This window comes from Cervus canadensis, chromosome 27 (genome assembly GCF_019320065.1).
Source record: "Cervus canadensis isolate Bull #8, Minnesota chromosome 27, ASM1932006v1, whole genome shotgun sequence".
NCBI classification, from domain to species: domain Eukaryota; kingdom Metazoa; phylum Chordata; class Mammalia; order Artiodactyla; family Cervidae; genus Cervus; species Cervus canadensis.
Window position 1 is genome coordinate 26,769,685 of NC_057412.1, and position 22,991 is coordinate 26,792,675.

General features: G+C 39.5%; 1 protein-coding gene across 1 annotated transcript in view; it reads right to left on the reverse strand.

Annotated features, from left to right (window-relative positions):
* Positions 1–21,677, reverse strand: part of GBE1 (1,4-alpha-glucan branching enzyme 1) — a 290,909-nt gene extending 269,232 nt beyond the window's left edge. The window contains exon 1 of the mRNA XM_043448921.1: positions 21,218–21,677. Coding sequence (XP_043304856.1) covers positions 21,218–21,369 — 152 coding nt within the window. The 5' untranslated portion in view covers positions 21,370–21,677. The remainder of the gene's footprint in view (positions 1–21,217) is intronic.
* Positions 21,678–22,991: the final 1,314 nt, after the last annotated feature.

Consider the following 22,991-nt stretch of genomic DNA (forward strand, 5'->3'; position numbering starts at 1 on the left):
TTTTGGTAACTAATGTGAAAGAAAGAAAATAAAAGGGAAGGAAGGAAACAAAGAAGGGAAAGAGGGAGGGAAGGTGGAAGGGAAAGAAAGAAAAGAAGGAAAAAACCTGATAATCTTGGGATGGGGGAAGTAGCCAATACAGTCAACAGCTTCAGGCATTCATTGGTCCTGCTACTCAAATTTTGATCCAGCAGCATCACCTGGGAACTTGTTCAAAGCGCATATTCCCAGGCCCCACCCCAGCCCTACTGCATCTGCATTTTAACAAGATCCACAGAGGATCCAGAGGCAGGGTTCTTGGCTATTTGTATTGTTAGAGAAAGAAAGCAAAACCTCATAACGACTTAAGCTTCCTCTTAAAATTGTCAGTCCAGGCCTTATGATGTGGCTTTTGGCTAGTGACTGCAGCAATTTCTCTCAATTACAATTCTCTTCACCCACTCCAGTACTCTTGCCTGGAGAATCCCATGGACAGAGGGGCCTGGCGGGCTACAGGCCATGGGGTCGCAAGAGCCAGATACGACTTAGTGACTAAACCACCAACACCTCCACAATTCTCGAGTGTATCTGCAGTTCACCACTGAACAGCACAGTGGGGTCAGGGGTCCCCACCCTCCACACATGGGAAAGGCAGCATGCGACTTACAGCCGGCCCTCCCTATATGCAGTTTCGCTATATACAGCTTTCCTTTGTGACTTCAACAAACCTCCAATCATGTAGTAATACAGTATTTACTTGTGAAAGATATCCACATGCAAGTGGACCAGAGTAGCTCAAACCTGTGTTCTTCAAGAGTCTGGTGTGTGAGCTGAACATGGCTTCAGTCATGTTCAGCTCTTTGTAACCCCATGGACTGTAGCCTACCAGGCTCCCCTGGCCTGGGACCAGTCCCCTGGGACTCTCCAGGCCAAGAACACTAGAGTGGGTTTCCATGCCCTTCTCCAGGGGATCTTCCTGACCCAGGAATCAAACCTGCATCTCTTATGTCTCATGCATTGGTAGGCAGGTTCTTTACCACTAGGACCACCTGGGAAGCCCCTCTTCAAGGGTCAACTGTAATTAAAAGTTAGGTGATCTCCAACAAATAACCTGATAGTCCATGAATTTGTTTTTGTGAAGGGCTTTATGTTTTGTTTTGGCTTTTTAAGAACCAACATTTCTTATGAGTGGACATCAGTTTAAAAAAAAAACAAAAAACTTTTCCCTGCCATGGCTTAAACCCTCCTAAGTTCTCAATTGGCTGACCCTGGATCAGCCTGCAAACACCATCATTCACATATATATGAGTTGGACACATATACAAAGAGTCAGACATGACTGAAGTAACTTAGCAGAGATGTACTATATAAGAGTGTGCATGCTGTGTGCTAAGTCCCTTCAATGGTGTCCGACTCTTTGTGACCCTATGGACTGTAACCCACCAGACTCCTCTGTCCATGGGATTCTCCAAGGCAAGAATGCTGGAGTGGACTGCCATACCCTTCTGGAAGGGATCTTCCCAGGCCAGGGATCAAACCCACTTCTCTTATGCCTCCTGCATTGGCAAGTGGGGCCTTTACCACTAGTGCCCCATATATAAGAGTATAACACTAAGTTATTAGCACCTCTTCTCAATATCACTTGACTTCTAATTGGCTGACCAACCAGAAGATCAATTAATGGCCAAAGAACAAAATGGAACCAGAGAAAGGAAACAGGAGGAAGGAAAACAGGATACCTGGCTCAGATTAAAAGACTCAGTTACTATGAAAACATGACTAATATCTAATAAGTGTATTAGGATCTCTACTCTTCATGAATTCATTCACTCAGGAAACAAATGCTTTCTTTTCTAAGAGGCTCACTGGAGTGGGTTCCCACTCCCTACTCCAAGGGATCTTCCTGACCCAGGGATTGAACCTGACTCTCCCGCATTGCAGGCAGATTCTTTACCATCTGAACCACCAGGGAAACAATAGACTCACTATCATACACCAATTCTACTACATGGTGCTACACAGAAGCATCACAAGGCAACATAAAGAAATCTAGTATAAACTATTTTCAGCCTTTCATTCTTTACAAGGATGCCTGCAGATTTCTGATGATGAGGCAAGGAGGAAGATGAAAAGAAATGCCTTAGAGTCTTGTCTAAACATTATTAAAATGAATGCTTAATTGTTGGTATGAAAACCACTTGTATTTCTTCTGTCTGGAGTAAGCATTGTATTTATGGTTGATTCTTATAAGAAAATCTAAAACGCAGTGCATGCATGCATGCTGAGTCAGTTCAGTCGTATCCAACTCTGTACAACCCTATGGACCATAGCCTGCCAGGCTCCTCTGTCCATGGGATTCTCCAGGCAAGAAAACTGAAATGGGTTGCCATGCCCTCCTCCAGGGGATCTTCCCAACCCAGGGATCGAACCCATGTCTCTTAAGTCTCCTGCATTGGCAGGCGGGTTCTTGACTACCAGCATCACTTGGGAAGCCCCCTAAAATGCAGTAAATGCTGTCAATGTTTTTCCTTCTCAGCTCTTACATGAACCTCACACATGTTATTTTTCTCCAAAAAAAGAAATCATTACTTCCAGTTGAGAGAAAAAAAAAAAAAAACAGTATAATGATTTCTTCCCATGCTACTCAATAAATGGCTTATATGTGTCTATAACCAGGCCTCTGCCTTAATTCCCAAAAACCCTGGAACATTCAATGGTTCCAGTCTTTCCAATTTGAAGGTAATAAATTTGGGGAAACCTGTGCTTTTTATTTTTTACCTTTCCCAGTACTTAAATTTAATGACCCCCCCCCCAAAATCTACTACTTCCTAATTTTAATCATATAGTCCTCATCATTGAAAGTGAGTTCACTATTAAATGATCACAAGTCTGATGGCTTCATTGGGAAATCACAATGAACTTCTATTGCATTGCCTAAAAGTGTTGGAAAACACATGCACACACATACAATTTGTTTAAAATCTAAAAACTATTTTTTCCTAAAAGAATCCATCACAAACAGAGCTAGAAAAAATCTTAGAGAATCATTAAAGACAATGTGTGCCCCTCAAATTCACATGCCAAAACCCTAACCCCAGTGTGATGGTATCAGGAGGTGGAGTCTTAGGGATGTGATTAGGTCAGGACAGTGAAGCCCTCCCGAATGGGATTACTGCCTTTATAAGCAGAGATTAGAAAGAGCTTGCTTCCTCTCTCCTTCTCTCTCTGCCAGGTGAGGATACAAGGAGAAGACAGACATCTCCAAACCAGCAAGAGTGACTTGATCTTGGCCTTTCCAGCCTCCAGAACTGTGAGAAATAAATTTCTCCTGTTTAAGCCACCCAATCTACAGTACTCTGTTATAGCAGTCCACACTGACCAAGGCAGCAATTTATCAGTCAAACCTGACTAGTCAGTGAATAGAGGTCCAGGCCACTAATTATTCAGCCAATTATTCTCACACACAGACACATGCACACACACAAACACACACAAGAAAATGCTAAGAGACTGGGATTCAGAAAGTCAAAAAAAAAAATAGAGCACAGAGTCAACAAAAATCATACAGCAACCCAGTCTGACTGTTTATGGCTCATTCTCATTGTTACTAGGTTGTAACTGAATCTTAATCAAACAGCAAAGTAAAATAAAACCACAATGGCAATAATAAATTGCAATTAACTAACAATATATCTATATGAAAACATCATTTTGATGTCATAAAATATTAAGTGCCTAAAATTTTAATACTATCATTGTATTTTCAGCCTGAACTTGCCATTAGTACAAAATGGACTGCTAATAATGTATAATAATCAGTAGCATTACAAGTTTGAGAAATATTTTGTTCAATAAAATGTTGGATTTTTTTAAGCCTAAGAAAAAGTATTCAGGCCTGGTATGAATCATGATGTGATCGAGCCTCGGTTGTATTTAAACGTGTAAATTCTGTTCTAAGCTTTTCCACTCCACTTGAGAAAGAGCAACGACAAGATTCCCAAATGCCAACACAGATGGAAGTTGAGAGGAACAGCAATGAAATTTAAAACGCAAACCATAGCCCAAAAAAGAAGTATTCTTCCTTTCTCATTTTTAACACTATGCTGACTATCTCCCAGGACAGGAAAATCCCCATTTTCTCTCATGTTTGTATACAAATATCAGCGCAGTGAATGGGAAAACTTTTACTTCACCTCAGACAAGACATGATATAAAAGCCATTTTTATACACACACAAATGCACACATATAATGTATATGGTATATACAAATGTATAATACATATTTATAGCAAGGCCAGAGTTCTCATTTTATTTTAACCCTGAATCTCTCTATACATATAATGCCTAGAATGTCTTGAAAGCCTTCATCTTATTACAGATATTTCAAAATCTATCTCAGTGCAAGCCATTATCAGCTACTGATAAGAGAACAATGACTTTCTCTTATATGCCTCTGTTTACCAGACTTTCCCCATTAAAACCGAAATCCCTGAAGAGAATTTCTTTATTACAGGATTCAGAGCCAACATAGCTTCTTCTCGGCTTAAAATGCTGTCGTATCTCAAGCTGAAATCAAGCCTAATTCTTGATCATTTGGGAAGGCAATCCAGGAAATTTGTTTCATTCACTTTTAAGATACTACCTTAAAAAAGAATGTGCTGCCTATTAAGTGAAACTGAATGCCTTTTATTTATCAGTAAAACAGTCTTTTGAACAGCATGAATACTGTTCAAGAAAATTTTGTGGATGACTTTAAAACTTCAAGTGGAAAGTATTAAGAAGAAGTCTGGCTTACAATCTAGAAAACTAAAACAGATCTGAAATAAAATTAAAAAATTGCCTCCTTAGTAATAAAAATGAAATAATAACTGTGTGAGCCACAGTAACATCGACAAATAGAAGGCACAGTCATCTCAGCATTTGCTATGCAGTAAACACACACAAAAAAAGACATTCCCAGCAAATCTATATAGAATGTTAACAGTGAAGGTGAATGAAGCCAGCAAGGATAGAAATTATTAGTGGCCTGGCTGGAAAAGCATGTTGGGCCTCAGGCAAAAGAAGTTTTTTAAATAGCAGAGTGTTCTGAAATAGAAAGCATGTTAAACAGAATTGCCCGAGGACTGTTAGGAAATGAAAAATTACGCTAACTGCATTGGGAACAGCAACCTGATAAAAGCACGATGCACAATTACAATCTTCTTCACGAGTAGTATTAGACACGAGAAAGGTTAAGCTGTATGTGAGAAAGGTTATGCCCACCACAGGCCACTACATGATAAAAGAATTACTTTCAAACGTTTCTAGGGACCCTCCAACAACTATGGCAATAAATATTTCTATATTTCTAATATTCCAGAACAAGCTGGACTAGACCCCCAGTCAATATCTATCTGCAAAGCACCCCGGCATGCAAATCTCTACTCTAAGCTCCATGGAAAACACTAAAAGGCAATAATGTGTTCCCTCAACATATTCTTCTCTTCTTAAATTCAAAACACACAGCCAGCATCCCAGGGATGCTCAGTGAGTCAGCAAGTTCTGAGCAGCTACACTGTGGAAAACAGAAGTCTGAAGCTAGATGGAAAACAGTATTCCACAGCAAGAATCTAACCACTCATGAGGGCAGATACTTTCATAAACAGGAATGTTTTTAGCTACCATTGCACTGGAGAAGGAAATGGCAACCCACTCCAGTGATCTTGCCTGGAGAATCCCAGGGATGGGGGAGCCTGGTGGGCTGCCGTCTCTGGGGTCGCACAGAGTCGGACACGACTGAAGTGACTTAGCAGTAGCAGCAACAAGGATCACTACAAAGTGAGTGGGTACAAAATGAGTGAAAAGCATGAAGGCCGAAGAAACTATTGTCTACATGAAATTAAAGCTGTGAAGAAAAGTGCATAAAACCCAAAACATGTATGTCTTCATTCACACAAACACCCACAATATTGTAATTGCTTTGAAAAGTGATCAAGGAGCAATCCTTGCAACCCTCTTCTCTTCTAAGCAGAGACCAACTCAGGAATAATGCAAGTCATAATGAGTCACTACACATAAGCAAGATTCTCAGGACAAGGAAACTAGGAACAGCTGTTACTTGGGCTGAGTCAAAGTGAGGCTGCAAATCCCAAAAGGTCTAGGACTATTAGAGCATAGAGGAGCCACCTGATCTGAGTTACTTCATCAAGAAAGACCAGATTTACCTTGGCTGACCCAGGTTTTTGTTCTGTCTTGTGTGTGTTTGTGTTGTCTGTCATGGGACAGAAGTAATGCATGTAGCATATGAAAATATGACACAAATAAGCAATCACCTAAATGAAAAGGGCAAGGTGGACAAGCCATGCCAAATAATCTGGGGGAAATATGGCTATGTAAACACCCCCAGGGTTTAGTATGTGGCATGTCTCCATGTTAACATTTTAGCCACCATCCATTTATCTTTTTTCAAGTATTAAAAAAAAATAAAGTTACCAGTCAATAATTTCTGACTCCGAGTCTCAGGCTAAATCAAAATCTCTCCGGGTCTACCTGTTTCTGCTACCATGAACACAGGGCTGATTGAATCTTTCTCCCTTCTTAATCTTCCCCTTCAGTGTCTTTATGGGTCATACCAACTCTTACCATAAAAAGCTCCCCTTTGAAATATACAACCGAAGGCTGCACTCTATAATATGGCAGCCACTAGCCATATGTGGTTACTGAGCACTTGAAATACGGTTAGTCCCAATTGAGATGTGCTGTAAATGCAAAAGACACATCACATTCCAAAGACTTAGTATGAAAAACAAATGTGAAATATTTCATCAGTAATTTTTTAATGTTGAAACAGTATATTTTGAAAACACTGGTTTAAATAGTATATATTATAAAAATTGATTTATCTGTTTCTTTTTATCATTTTAATGTGGCTAAAGAAAATTTAAAATTACATGTATGGTTCATATTATATTTCTATTGAATAGGGCTGATCTAGATGAGAACCTGATGGGGCCATCAGGCAGAGTCATTCAGTGTTCATCTGCATTTGTGCAACCTTCCTGACCAGGTGATACTCATCAAAATGTCCCTCTGACTTATTCAGGAATAGGTGTCCTTAACTTACTTAGAAACTGCCTTATTGCCTCTAAAAATAGTCCACCATCCCTTCCAAAAGGGGCTTATCTGCCTCAAAGAAACATACCCTTATGTTATCAAATATGATTTATAAACTATTTTAGAGGCTTCAGTTCTTACACATTGTAGCAATTCTTACACAAGCACATTCTGCAACTGAACCATTTTTGCAAATAAACTTCCACTTAAAAGCAACAAAAATGTGTACAGTCAAATTATAATTCATTATGCAATCATCCTTCAGTATCCACGCGGGAGTGGTTCCAGGACCAATTCCCCCTACTCCCTACAGACACCTAAATCCACAGATGCTCAAGTCTTTTATGTAAAATGGTGTAGCATGTAGTATTTGCATACAACCTATACACATCCTCCTACACACTTTAAGCCATTTCTAGATTACTTATAATACCTAATACAATGTAAATATGTAAATAGTTGTAAACACAATGTAAATGCTATGTAAATGGTTGCCAGTACAAAGCAAGTTCCAAGTTTTGCTTTTTGGAAATTTCTGGAATTTTTTTATTCCCAAATATTTTGAGTCATGGTTGGTTGAATCCTCAGATGTGGAACCCACAGACTCTGAGGACCAACTGTAGTTTTAATTTAATATCTTAACTATCATATCCTTTGACTCTTTCCAAAAAAGTGTGTCCCTTAGACTTTGTCCACATTGAAGACTAAGTCCTTTCTTTATAAAGAAATAATTTCAAGTACTTAAGATAATTCAAATGAACTCCTTTGTGCTATGTACTCCCCTTCCTTAACAGAACAGGACATGGTTTTATTTGTCTTACAATGCATTTTATGCACAAATATCTTATATAATTGTGTTTACTTATAATCTCTTCAATTAGAGCTCCCATCAAGTATGATGATGTGTGTGCTCAGTCGTGTCCAACTCTGGAACCCCATGGACTATAGCCTGCCAGGCCCCTCTGTCCATGGGGATTCTCTAAGCAAGAATACTGGAGTGGGTTATCATTTACTCCTCCAGGGGATCTTCCCTACCCAGGGATCGAAACTATGTCTTCTGCCACAACCCCTGCATTGAACATGGACACTTTACATCTGAGCCAACAGGAAGCCCCTCATCAAGTAGGAAGTGTATCTTGTATTTGCTCCACTATCATATAGAAAAATGCCTGGGACAAAGATTATAGCAAAAATTGGTTTGTTAAATAGAAAATTAAGCCAACAGCCTATAACTCATATATACATGTATACCCTGGAACAATATACTTGGAGAATAATTTTCTTTATGTGATCACCATGTCTATCTTATCCTAAAGACCCCTATGCAGTGAAACTCGTGGTAAAGATGTAAGAACAGCAACTTTGATACTAAAGTAAAATCACTTTTACTGAAAATAAGAAAATCATTATGACCATTGAAATAAAAATCTGATTAACAATACTAGTAGGCATGCATGCGTGCTAAAGTCACTTCAGTCTTGTCCAACTTTGTGCGACCCTATGGACTGCAGCCCTCCAGGCTCCTATGTCCATGGGATTCTCCAGGCAAGAATACTGGAGTGGGTTGCCATGCCTTCCTCTAGGGGATCCTTCCGACCCAGGGATGGAACGCATGTCTCTTCAGTCTCTTGCATTGGTAGGTGGGTTCTTTACCACTAGCGCCACCTGGGAAGCCCAATATATATGGATTAATTATTTTCAAAAACCTAGAATATTTGCTTAAAACTAATTTGGCCCATGACGAAACTCAGTTTTGAACTAAAGAGGGGACCACACCTTGCATTGCTCCTCAAAATACCATCTGATTAAAAGCAGCATCAGCACCATCTGTTCAGTTCAGTCGCTCAGTCGTGTCTGACTCTTTGTGACCCCATGAACTGCAGCACGCCAGGCTTCCTGTCCATCACCAACTCCTGCAACTTGCTCAAACTCATATCCATCGAGTCAGTGATGCCATTCAGCCATCTCATCCTCTGTCATCCCCTTCTCCTCCTGCCTTCAATCTTTCCCAGCAAACAGGGTCTTTTCTAATGAGTCAGTTTTCTGCATCAGGTGGCCAAAGTATTGAAGCTTCAGCATCAGTCTTTTCAATGAATATTCAAGACTGATTTCCTTTAGGACTGACTGACTTGATCTCCTTGCAGTGCAAGGGACTCTCAAGAGTCTTCTCCAACACCACAGCTCAAAACCATCAATTGGAAGCTCCTTAAAAATGCAGAATCTCAGGCTCGATGTACATAAAATGATGTTTACATACATTGTAATAAAAATTATTATCTTGACAGTGATGATGTCTATTTATTACCAACAGAGTTTTCAAAAATCTCTTTTGGATGTTTAGTGCCTCAGACCCATTATAGCTAGTAATCGCTGTAGAATGTACAAATTCTCAGAAGTTCCACTTTACTTTTCTGTTTAAAGTGGATAAATTTTTAGCTATCTTATTCATAAATTTTGCAAAATAAATGTACTAAGAAACAAGATGCTATGTTTCATCTCATAACATCTAACCAATTTGTTTGGAAATTGACATGCTCAGATTTCTGATTATTAATAGCACAATGAATCCTGATAAATATCAAAATAAATATTAAGACTGAAATAAAACCAAAGGCTAATTTCAGTCAGATAAAAAGCAACTAATCTTGGGAAATATTAATATTAGCATTATCTTCATTAAGATTTAACAAATTCATTTCTACAAATGAGAGTATAACATAAAATTTTGGAAATTTACCTGTCATTGAAGTCAAGTAACCAGACACATTGAATGAATAAAATATTATTTTTCAAAGCAATATTTTTAATAATATAGAATTGAAAAATATATAATACTGACAAATGAGTAGGTTCGAAGTAGAAGACATGAAATAAGAAAAACTTTGGAAATTAAAATTACAAATCCTATCTGGATACAGTAATATCTATGTGTGTTTGGAATATAAATCAATAGGATAATGCTATAACATGATAAAAAATATGCAAATTAAAAACCAGAAAAATTCTCAAGTAACTACTTGAGAATAAACTATTATTATCTTTCACAAATTATTTTTCTCCTTCTTCCTAAAGTTTGAGGGGCTGCTATATGATAATAACCAAAACTTAAAACAAGATCTTAGAAGTCAGAAAACTGACAGGTTAATTAGTTCCCACTGCTTTTAATAATCTAGAGTATACACAAAAATTGTCATCATTTATATATTTCAGTGAGACCTAACTAAAGGCTAATTTTTTTTTTTTGATCAGGTGGCTCCCCAATATGTCTGTCAGAGTTTAAAGGTGAAAGTGATTCCTTAAAAAAGAATTTTAAAAAATATCCCTGCAAACCTTAAGCAAAAATTAAACTCAAAATGGATCCAATGTAAAATGAAGAATAATAAAACTTCTAGGAGAAAATATCAGAGGAAATCTTCAGATCCTAGAGCTAGACAAAGAAATCATACAGGTGACAATAAAAGCACAACTGATACAACAAAACAAAATCAGTAAACAGATTCATCACAATTTTAAACTTTTATCTGTGAAAGACACTGTTAAGAAGATGAAAAGGCAAAGTTAAAGTCTAGGATAAAATATCTGCAAAGCAAGTATCTGACAGTGGGATTGTATCTAGAATATGTAAAGAAGTTTCAAAATTCAAAGGTTAAAAAAAAGAAAGACCAATCCAGTTAGAAAATGGACTAAAGATGGAGAGAGACATTTCACCAAAGAGAATACACAAATGGCAAATAACACTTTAAAAGACTTTCAACATAATCAACTATTAGAAAAATGCAAATTAAAACTACATTGGCCTATCACTACAAACCTAATGTAAGAGCTAACATTTTTTAAAGTGTATTACCAAATGCTGGGAAGGATGCAATGAACTAGTTCCCTCACACAGTTCTGGTGGGAATACAAAATGATACAGATACCACGACAAATAGTTTGACAACTTCGTACAAAAGTAAACCTACATTTTCTATTGTTGTTGTTCAGTTGCTAGGTTATGTCCGACTCTACGTGACTCCATGGACTGTAGTAGAACCGTCAGGCTCCTCTATCCATGGAATTCTCCAGCCAAGAATACTAGAGTGGGTTGCCATTTCCTTCTCCATTTACCATAGGACCCAACAATTACACTCCTACATAGTTCTCCCAAAGAAGTAACATCCAAATATAATATATATATCTTAGCTTTACTGCAATATTTTTAATAGCCAAAAACTGGAAATAATCCTAATGTCCTTCAACAGGGGACTGGATTAACTGTGGTAAACCCATCCAATGGAATAATATTCAGTGACAAAAAGGAACAAACTACTGATATATGCAACCTGAATAGATCTCAAAGGCATATTCTGAGTGAAAAAAAAAGCCAACTTCAAAGATCATATATTCTTTGATTTAATTCATATAACATTCAAAAAATGAAAAATATTAGAGAGATATAAAACAGATTAGTAATTGCCAGAGTTTAGGGATGGAGGGAGTGAGAGTAGTTTAACTATAAATGAATGTAGAGTTCCTTTGTGGTGATGGAGTGGTTCTGTATCTTCACTGTAGTGCCAGTTATATGAATGCATACTTGTGATAAAAGTGCACAGAAGTATATGCAAAGACTGTTGAAAACTAAACAAGGTCTGCAGATTGTATCAATGTCAATTTCCTGGTTTTGAAACTGCAATACAGTTAAGCAACATATTACCACTGGGGCAAACTTGGCTAATAGGACAGGAACCTTCTCTGTACTATTTTTGCAACTTCCTGTGGTCTATAGATATTTTGACATAATTTTTAAATCCAGTCTAACACAATTCACACTGCATTTTTTACTGTCCTCTAACTCTAAAGTTACCTTAAATCTACTATAACCAACTTCAGTTTTGATAACATTCTTATTTCTCTGTATTTCCTGCTTATGTGTTGTATTTTTGAGTAGAGGTTTCCTTAAAACTACATGGATAGCACATAGTTTTCAATAAGGGCATTTTAGGGAAGTGAAACAAAAAGAGACTCATTCACTTCACCCACTCCTATCACTAGCAAGCACAAGTTATACAATTAAAAGAGCACTGCCAACTGAAATGGTCAAGAAGATGAAAGACTCATACATGTAAACAAAAGCACAAATAAGCAAACAAAAACATCAGAGGTTATTAATGCTGAAAAAATAAGAACTAGAGGAGGAAAAAAGCTTGGAAATGACAAACATGAATGTGGTTGTAAATCTCTAGAATCCTGGAATAATCACCAATCCTCTTGAGAAAAGACTATACAACAATGAAAAAGCAATGGTAACTCACACATTAGTTACTCCTGACTTCCAAATAGCAGTATAAAATGATCATGGGTAACAGGCTTACAACCTCTTAGGAAAAAAAAAAAACTAATATGACCCCACACACATTACTGATCTATTCTGATATCAAAGAGGAATCATTATGCTGTCTTTACTGTCTAAGACAAAAAAGGAGAATCCCATTCTTCCACAAATTGCTCATTACTGTCAAAGAGGAAACACTGAACATGCCTATGATGATAAAACCTATATGTATATGTTGAGTCTGTAGCAGGTATGTTCTGAAGAACAAAGCATATCCATCTTAAGCTTTTAGAAGAACAGTGTGAAAGCCCATAAACTTGTATGTAGTTAGGTAACAAAAGACAATTCATAGTTTGAAGACTGAGCATTAACTAACTTATCATCTTTAATTTAGTTGTTTTCTTCCTTCTAGCCCCACAAACACAATATTCTTCAAATAACTTAAAAATAAAGCAGATCATTTTTGAGTGAGCCCAAGAGAACTTGGAAAAATTATTAGTAATTGACAAACTCATTTTCTCTCAAAACATCCTCATATTTTTAAGAGTAAAATACCTATGAAATTTAAAAGAGAAGACAGCAGTGCTCCCCAAATCACTGGGACAGGTGACAGAGGTGAAACAAATAGGTTCATCTCGGACTAAAGCAAGCGCACAAAGATCTCTACACGTCCCAGGAGAAGAATTTGGAAAAATACAGACAGGGAACAGCAAAGTGAAAGCCAAGCCCCAGAGGCTGGTGATTCTGAGGGATTTGGCTACAGACTTCTCTCCAAAGTGGAAATGCTTGGATTCTGCTCAGAAAGATTTGTACACAGATACGATATTGGGGAACTATAGCATGATCTCACTGGGACATTTCATCTTCTAGCCACATATGGTCTCCTCACTGGAGCAAAGGAAAGAGCCGAGGGAAGCTGTGAGAGATGAGGTCAAAGGCATTTCTCAGGAGAATATATATGCAGTGGAAAGCCCATTGATTATGCAGCTCACTTTCAGCTAAGGATGGCCATGACGTGGGACAGCTCTAGTCAATAATTTGTAAACTCAAAGAATGAGATGGAGTTTACAGGTAAACTAACACATGCTTGGCTAAAACGGACATAGTGAGTTGGCTTCTATTCCTGCTGAGAAGATAGATATGGTCTCAAGATATGCCCAGCCATCTTCTAAGAGTAAAAATAAAAACCATATGCTAAAGATAGTAGAGGCGAAAGATAAATGATGAATCAATGCTCAGGACCAAAATCACTTACCTTCACTTTCTTTGTGAGAAATACAAACCTCTATGTCCATAAGTCACAGTTTGTGGGATTTTCTGTTCTTTGAGGGCATGTTCAGTTTCTGTTACATATGCCTAAACACGTAACTGATTTGATCACATTCAATAATAGAGAATGTACCTGTATTATGCAGTTATTCATAATTAAATACTATCTGTGACTAGTTGCTTATCATTTATGAAAATAAAAATAAATTACATTGATGATATGGAGTAACATGATTTTATTAGTAAAAAAAAATATTTCTCACTTGCTAAATATTTGGAAAACTTCAAGATTACATACATAAGAAATATATATATGAAGACTTGGTTCCTGATTATCACATTTTGGATTATCACTTAGAGGATATAACCAGAAACCATCTAATGATAATTTATTCCTCAATGAATCTACTAAAACACACACGAATATTTCATTCCTTTCTTTTATGTATCTTACCACAAATTCAAACATACTGAAAATAACCAAAATCATCAGATAAAAAAACAGAGGATAAAACAGACAAGGTAAGACATGGGATTTAAATTTTTTCTTATTAATAGATCATAAGTTCAGACTCCACTAGATAAATCTCTCATTAGCAAAATTTTAAGCTGCTATTATATTTTTCCTACTTATTTTCAAAGTTGTTTCTGCTATTAGTAAACTCAGTATGACCGTTCCTTCAAGTGTCCAGAGTTCAGGAGGAAGAAATTCCCTGCAGCTGATTGATGCCCAAGAATATGAAGACTAAGCAGTCACATGAAAGACCACAAAAAACAGAAAAGGAAGATGAAGAGAAGAGTGACTTTAGGTTTCTGCAGTCAAGCATTTACCTATCTCAATAAAGGGAGCTTTGCGCTCATTATATCCCAGCACTCATCTTGCCTTCAGCTTGTAGTAAACTGGCAATTGCTTTATGATTTTGTCTCCAAGTTAGGGATCAAAGTTTAAACATATTCTTTTCTTTCTCCATTAGACGATGATTAAAACTACCACCTCCTCACCTCATTCACACAATTGCACTGTTGGTAAAGAGAAGGCTTAAGGTAAAGATGCTGCTAAGCAGCAGAGCTGTGGGGAATTTCTGGTCAGGTTTTTCATCTGCTGGTTAATTTCAGGATACAAGATTAAAGAAGCTTATCTTTACATATATTCCTCGTCCTCAAGACACCCCTATGAGGTGGGAGCAATTCATATTTTTCTGAGAGAGAAACTAAGGTTCACAGAGGTTGACTAATTTACCCTTGAGTTTAAAGCTATTTAGCCTTCATGACAGCTAAAATTCAAACTTCATTTTGCTCTTGCACTTTGCAACATGGACACTCTGCCATATGTTCATTTTTTTTCCATATTACATGTGAAGAAACTAAATTTAGGATCTAAGTTATCATGATCTTTTAAACAATAGAAATCACTACATTAGGATAGTCACTATAACTTAGTGCCAATTGCACAATAAATTAGTGAATGTAAATTGTGTAACATATGTCTAACGTGGATTTTTGCCTTCTTTCAATGTACTGGGCTCCTGTTACCCTAAACACAAAACAGAATAGGGCTGATTTTGGATTTTAAGGTCAAAAAAAATCCTGGACTCAAAACAGTAGTGAGCCTCTACTGATAAGTGGACATCAATACAAAAAGAGCATCATAATAAAGTCACTTTAGAATGAAAGGCACCTGATAGCAGCAGTTCTCTCCAATGAAAACACTCATGTTTTCTTTTAATATCTCTATATGCATAATTCAAGTTGAGCACATGCTTTTAAATACAAGCAGCATGATATGCTTATCGATCTAAAACAATAGCACATTTCACAGGGTCTGTGTTATTATCTCAATGATTAACTGGGGTCAGCCTGGTGGGAGCTGAACTGAATCCTCTGAGAAGTTATCACTGAGTCGTTTCTCAAGAGATGATGCTGCAGTCATTCTCAAGAGATGGTGCAGCAGGCTTTAATTTAGAGCCTAAACTAAACCAAATGCTCCATGGAGTCATTTTAAGGCACTTTGAAAATGAGAAGAGGTCAGAGTCTCTTGCTCATTATTATAAAGAATTCAGGAGTGACTCTGGAGTTCATACAGATCTTAGCTGCAAAGAACAAAGGAATCTACTATCAGTACAGAAGAGCAGGCCAGGCACAACTGGTAATTTTTGGATTCTTTTTTGCCTTCTAGAATATGGACATCTGACTTTCTTCAAAGTCTATAACTTGGCTAGACACTGAGAGAAAAGTGCATCATTCAGCTACAATGTAAAATCCCTGCACCGTGAGAATCAATTTTTGGTGTGGCTGCTGATACACAAACTCTAATCTACATTCTAATTCTGATTAGACACCAGTGTAAAAGCTATTTTCATTTTTACCAAAATAGGGATGTTCACTGTAATTGTGATACTTAACACATTTGGGCTCACAAAAACCTCTCTTCCCATTCTTGAGCATGCAATTTGACCTGAGGCTCTCTTCAAACTGAATATTCCTTCAGTGATTAAACCCCACAGTCTCTGTGGAGTATGGAAATATCTAATTAATAACAAATTTCTTTATTTTCTCTGGTTATTTTTAGCTTTTTACTTGAACATACATTCCTCTATCCTGGCAACTCCTGGTAACTACCCCGTCTTCTCTGTCCATCCATCCTAGTTAATCTTTTTAGCTTAAAGTGAGCTACCTGAGACTTACTGGTGTAGAAAAGAGAAAAGCAAATGCAGAAGACATTCATTCGTTTATTCAACTACAATACTGTTTCCTATAGGCCAGTTTTACAGTCTGAGAATACAACAGCGAGCAAAGAATACGGACAACGTACCCACCCATAGGAGCAAATAATGTAGTGGGAGACACAAAAGAGCAAAGACACAACTGGATTACGGCGGATGATCATCCTTACAATGCAGGTTTCCAAGGTGGTAGGTCAGAGGTGGGAAGAAGGTTTGAGGATGAGAAGTCAGGGAAGGCCTGTAATTCATCTCGAGCCTGTGTCGTCAAGCATGCATAGGCACTAACAAGACAGAAGCGAAGTACGCAGCAAGCAGAAGAAATAAACTACTAGAGCCATAGCCAGACCCACGGCTAGACCAAAACATGGTCTGGTGTCCAGGACAGAACAAAGTTCTGGAAAACCTCAAATTGATATTCTTTAAACATTTGGTAACAATCTATTCAAGTTATTCTAGTGATATTTTGGTGCCCTTTAGAGAACAGTCTGCAGACATCCCAGCTACCTCTTTACATTGAGCCCGATTCTGATTAGATGGTACAGAGTGAGAAGGAGGGTACACAGATGAGGCTAAAAAAGTCAACAGGGACCAGATAATAGCCTTCTAGGTCATGAGAAAGAGACCACACTATATTTTAAGAGCCATGAAATGGTTGAGAAGATTTCAAAAGAGAGAACTGTGAGCTGTTTTTATAAACCAGGTTAGAGATACTAGCAACTTGAGTATGAGGATAGCAGTAGGAATACAGTGCCACATATACCTGAAAGTAGCTAGGAGCTACTGTTGATTAGACTTGGAGACAAAAAGGAAAAGGGGAGAAGACTAATTAATACCACACATGGAGATAAGGTATAAAAGGATGATCAGGCCTGGGATGAAAAACCCTAAGTTCAGTTTTATACACATTGAGTATTACACTTAGAGTACATCAAAGTGCAGATACTGATAGTAAGTCCAGAAGACTAAGACCAGGGGAGATTTAGGGTGAAAACAGACGTGGGCGGCCTCTGTACACAGGTGGAATTCTTGGGATGGATGAGAATGCCTATGGAAAGTATGCATATAAAACAGAAATCCATAAAGGAACCAAAGAAAGAGCCCTGAGAATCTCTTATGTTAATAATCTGGAAGAGGCTAAGGAGAAACCACCAGAGATAATGGAAGAAAAGCAAAAGCTACAGTATCATGGCTTCAAGGATCTAGTAAGTGGTCCAAAATGTCCAATACTAGAGATAAAGAAATATGCACTAAATTACCAAGAAGTCATTTTTTATGAACTTGTTGAAACAGTTTTAGTAAAGAAAGATTAATTCCAGCTACAGCAAGTCATGAGAACAACTCATAAAGAACCAGATCTCAGGTTCTTCATGTGTAAAACAGGAAAAACAAAAAAGCACCCACTCTTCCTACCTTGCAGTTCTGTTATAAGGAGTCAATACTATAATATATATATAAGTTACTATATAAACAGAGGGTATAGACAAGTATTACTGCAACTGGGTTGTTCATCCTGCTGTTCACAAAAGTGTTTTCTGTTCCACCCACACAGTTGAGAAGTCACATTTGACTTACACTGGCCAATATATGAATCAGCGGAAGTACCTGATTGCTAGGCAAAAGCTGTAAGAAAACAGTGCATAGTTCAACATGTTCTCCATTCCTGGCCACTGACATTGGAGAAACATGTTTCAAAATGAAGCCTTCATCAGCCTAGATCCTTGAATGACTGCCACGAGGAGAGCCTGACTCATGCTGGAATGTAACACGGGGACAATTGAACGCTGTTTTAAAGCACTACGATGTTTGAATTATGATACAGCAACTAACTGCCATATAAATAACAGGCCAAAAAAAAAAAAAGCAGAAAAGCCAAAAGGAAAATCCTACCTTAGGAGGTAATCAGTGAGACACCATAGGGCCTATCACACACACTAATGTCTAATTTTTATTATATGGCACAGAGTAATTCACTAATCATCGCACTTGATTCAAAATTCTTATAGTTACAGAAAAGGTAAGCAAGAATAAATGTATATTGCAGGATTTCTAATGAAGACACGGTGGCTGGGGAAGAATAAGACAGTCCATCAGTGAGAAACTGCCTCCACCATCATTGTTATACTGGTATTATTTGTACTCTAAATTTTCTTCACTGCTTAGTAAGCAAACTTTGCACCTATGTTTGGTTGTATATTTGTGTTAGGCCAAAGACACACTGCCTGAGTGGATGATTAGAAATGAACAGAAAATAGGAATAGTAACCAGGACCAAACTCTATGAAGGAGAAATTCTTTTATTCTTCAAATGCTAAAAGTTAAAGTTACTGCTGCCAAACACTAAATTACTATTTGATATGCCTAAATGGAACATGTGTGCTGGAAAATGGCAATTACTCAGAACCAAGGCCAGAAGTAGAATTCAAGTCAGAGTGAGGCACAAGGACCATTGGACCAGCTTTTTCATCAAGAACACTGGACTGCCCCCTTTCTTTATTCTGGCCTTTGTCCCTCTCATTAGTTCTGACAAACCATGAAAGCAAATCAAAACTGCTTCAATCCCAATGGAGTTGAAGTGAAAGAACATTAAAGAAACACTTAACAAGGGATGTTTATCTACCTCTGATTTTTTTTTTTTTAAACAGAGAGGAAAAGAAACATAGACAAAACATTTCTATACCTCTTCTTTTAGAAATGTCTTATGTGTCATTTTACAAAGCATCCAAGAAAATTAGTGTCATTATCAATAAGCACATCAAAAAAAATCTGACCATCATCTTTTGCTCTAAAAATGTTTGACTATTTCTAAATCATATCTAATCTTAAACAATGATGATTACATACTCAATTTCTCTGAAAGCACTACTGCAAAAACTGAAGGCAATTCACAAGGCTATTCCCCAAATTGCTCATATAAAGGCCCAACATCTGATTAACTGACCAACATTCAAGGTGACTCCTTTGAGGAGATCTCATGGCATTAGGGCCTTCCCAGATGGCACGAGTGTTAAAGAGCCCGCCTGCCAATGAAGGAGACATAGGACACATGGGTTCCATCCCTGGGTCAGGAATATCCCCTGGATAAGGGTATGGCAACCCACTCCAGAATTGTTACCTGGAGAGTCCCATGGACAGAGAAGCGTGGCAGGCTACAGTCCACAGGGTCGCACAGAGTCAGACACTACTGAAGCGATTTAGCAGGCACCCATGCTTTAGGCTCCAAGAAGACAATGGCAGCCCACTCCAGTACTCTTGCCTGGAAAATCCCATGGATGGAGGCGCCTGGTGGGCTGCACTACATGGGGTCGAGAAGAGTCTGACAGGACTGAGTGACTTCACTTTCACGCATTGGAGAAGGAAATAGCAACCCATTCCAGTGTTCTTGCCTGGACAATCCTAGGGAAGGCAGAGCCTGGTGGGCTGCTGTCTATGGGGTCTCACAGAGTCAGACACCACTGAAGCGACTTAGCAGCAGCAGCATGCATTAGGCTATACAACCTCTGGAATGAAGTTTTGTATTCAACTCTGTGTCCCTTACTTTTTGTTCCTAAGAAAGTGAAATAGCTCTGTCCTGTCCGACTCTTTGTTACCTCACCGACTGTAGACTGCCAGGCTCCTCCATCAGTGGGCTTTTTCAGGCAAGAATACTGGAGTAGGTTGCCATTCCCTGCTCCAGGGGAATCTTCCCAACCCAGGGATGGATCCTGGGTCTCCCACATTGCAGGCAGACTCCTTACCGTCTCAGCCTAAGGGACCCTTACTAAAGAGTTGCTGAATTGTGTACAGGCAATAAGTGACAATGCCAGGTCATCAACCTAAGACTTCCTTTTCCAAACACCAATCAATTGTGTTTCATTACCCCCAATGCTGCTTCTTGCTAGCAACTACTATTAAGTATTATACTTGAAAATATGACTAGGTATACTCTGTTGCCATGGTAGTTTTGAAGTGCCTCTGCTAAAACGGCAGAAACCATTAAATCACAATGTGCTTATCTCACAAATATAACTACTATAACAACTATTTTAGTCTTAAAAATTATACCTTTTAAGTTGAGCTGACTACCGGAATCTTACCAACTTTAGAATACGAGGAGACAAGCTAAAAGTATACTAAATCGGCATCTAGAAGTGTGGCTTTCCTTGACGTTCTCCATCTTCAGGATGACAATGCCAAACACGGATTAAGAGGGTTAAAAAAAAAAAAAATGGACCAAGATGACCAAAATACATTTAATCTTCTCTGAGAGGAGAAATATTAACAACGGGGCAGGGTGGGGGGAGTGGGGAAGCTGCCTGGAAGAATCCTATTGGACGTAAAGTCACAACATTGGCTATTAAATAAACGAGAAAGTTTTTAAAGCGCAGTTACACAGGCCGGGTGTTGTGCACATGCTAATTCACGGGACCACCCTGGTGCACGGAAGAATCACTAAACCTGCAGTGCCAAGGCCTCCCTCCGCATCAGCACCTGAGGAAACGCGGGCTGGCCGCCAAAGCACACACCCAGGGGCGCAAAACCTCCGATTCGAAGGGAGGAGACAGAGATGAGTCAAGTTTATTCAGCGCTCCTGTGTCTAGACCGGCGGTAAGAGTTGTCCAGCCACAACTCCGGAAGCCGCTGAACCCGATTACTGGACTCAGCCCCTCGCCCACGCTCAGAAGCTGCAACCCACCAGGGTGTGGGGCGGGGCCGGCGGGGGTGGAGCCGACGAGGGGCGGGGCCTGCACGCCCGGGAGCAGAGGGGCGGCGGGAGCCCTGAAGACGGGCTTCCGGGTTCAGAGGCGTGGCGGGTGGGGGGGTCGTGGGGGGATGGGGGGGGGAGCTCCAAGGTGGGGGGCGGTACCTGCGCTGGAAGTCCGAAGCGTAGGGCTTCAGGTACGGGTCTGTCTCTAGAAGGCGGGCTAGTTCGGGCACGTCCGCCAGAGCGGCGGCTAGCGCCTCCTCAGAGACTTCGGCCTCAGCCGCCCGAGCCGAGGGACCTGCCGGAGCCGCCATCTTCCGCCGCAGCCCGAGTAGCCGAGGCCCGAGAGGGTCGAGTGGAGCCGGAGCGGCCGCGCGAGCTTTAGCCGGGAGGAAAGCGGCGAGAGCGGAGCCAGAGGACGCCCGGGCGAGCCGAGGCGAACTGTGGAGGCCCAGGGCCCTTTATAGCCGCATGGGACGGCCTCCTGTCCCCCTTCTCCCCCCGCCGGCGGGGAGGAGCGGGGCCGGAGTGATCCCCAGACGCACGTCCCGCGAGGGGAGGAGGCGCCCTGACAGGCCCCTCCGCCTACTCCCGCGACTCCCACCTGGAGGCCGTGGAGACCTGCCCTTTCTTCCCTCAGCCGCTCCGCCGGGGGTCCCGGCAGACCTTGACCCACCCTGACCTCATTCTTAGCTCCGCAGCAACACAGCCCCCCCCCGCCCCTCAGCTTTTCTTTCTTTAAAACAACTCTCACTGGCAGCATACCCTCCAGATGGATGTATGGGTTTTTGGAAGGAACTTTTCCTCTTGAGAGTTTTTTATTGTTAGCTGAGTGTTTCAGACAGTTCAAGAATTCACTGTGAGGGGAACAGTGAAGTATCTGTTCTCTCCCAGAACAGTCAAGGGATAAAACAATACCGTTGAAAAAAATCTTCGTATCGCTTCTTCAGCAGTACTCGCTTCGGTTTGCTCTGTCTCTAAAAGGCAACATCCTTAAATCAACCCGGGGATACTCTAGTGTTCTGGCGTTATTCTCAAGAGTTCCCAGCGATTGAGGATTGAAATTATGAAAGAACTTTTACCATGCCCCATACCTCAAGAAAGAAAGAAAGGCCCTTTGTCTTTTTAATTACTGTAAACAAGCCTCAACAATTCAGCTAGTCTTAAGGAGACAGACGGTACAGGGAAGAACATTAAATTGGGATTTAACTGGGACATTTATTAAGGAAGTGATAAAGCAAGCAAGCTCTTCCTCTTTACTTAAGAATGGGGGCGACTAGGTGGTCTTCCCAACTTGTAACCTACTTATGTTCTTTCATTCCCGTTAACTGGCTTTTAACTACAAGATCTTTTTTTAAGACTACAGATTGTTCCCTAAGACAAGCGGACCCACCAGCCCAGGAGTTTCCAAGCTAATTTGTATCTAGAAACTTGGAGAAGCTTGGCGGCTCTCTGTCCCAGTTAAGACCGCGAAGTGTGGAGAATCCAAGAGGCTATGGAGAAGGACATGTTGATCAGCCATGGACCTTCGATTTTAAAGCGTTCTAAATACTGTTTATGAAAAAATTAATGATGTCTTGATGAAAGATTATCTAGTAAGCGTCAAAGTTAAATAGTGGAGGACTTGGAAAACCTTCAGAAAGACAACATTCAAACGTTTATAAGTAACACTTGACACTCAGAAATGCAGTACCCAGTAGATCCACAGACCTGTATTTCCAGTCCTAAACTTTTCTCAGAAATCCAGTTTCGTTTTACCACCTGCCTATTGAAATCGCTATTTATCTGCTTTAGAGTCCTAAACCAAGTATCTCCGTAAGATACTGTCAGTCTTCTCATCCTTTTTGCTATCACTCATTCAGGCAGCCTGTTTCTCTTCTTTTCTTTCTCACCTCCAATCCATTCTGTAGTGTTTCCCAAGCTTTAATGTGCCTAT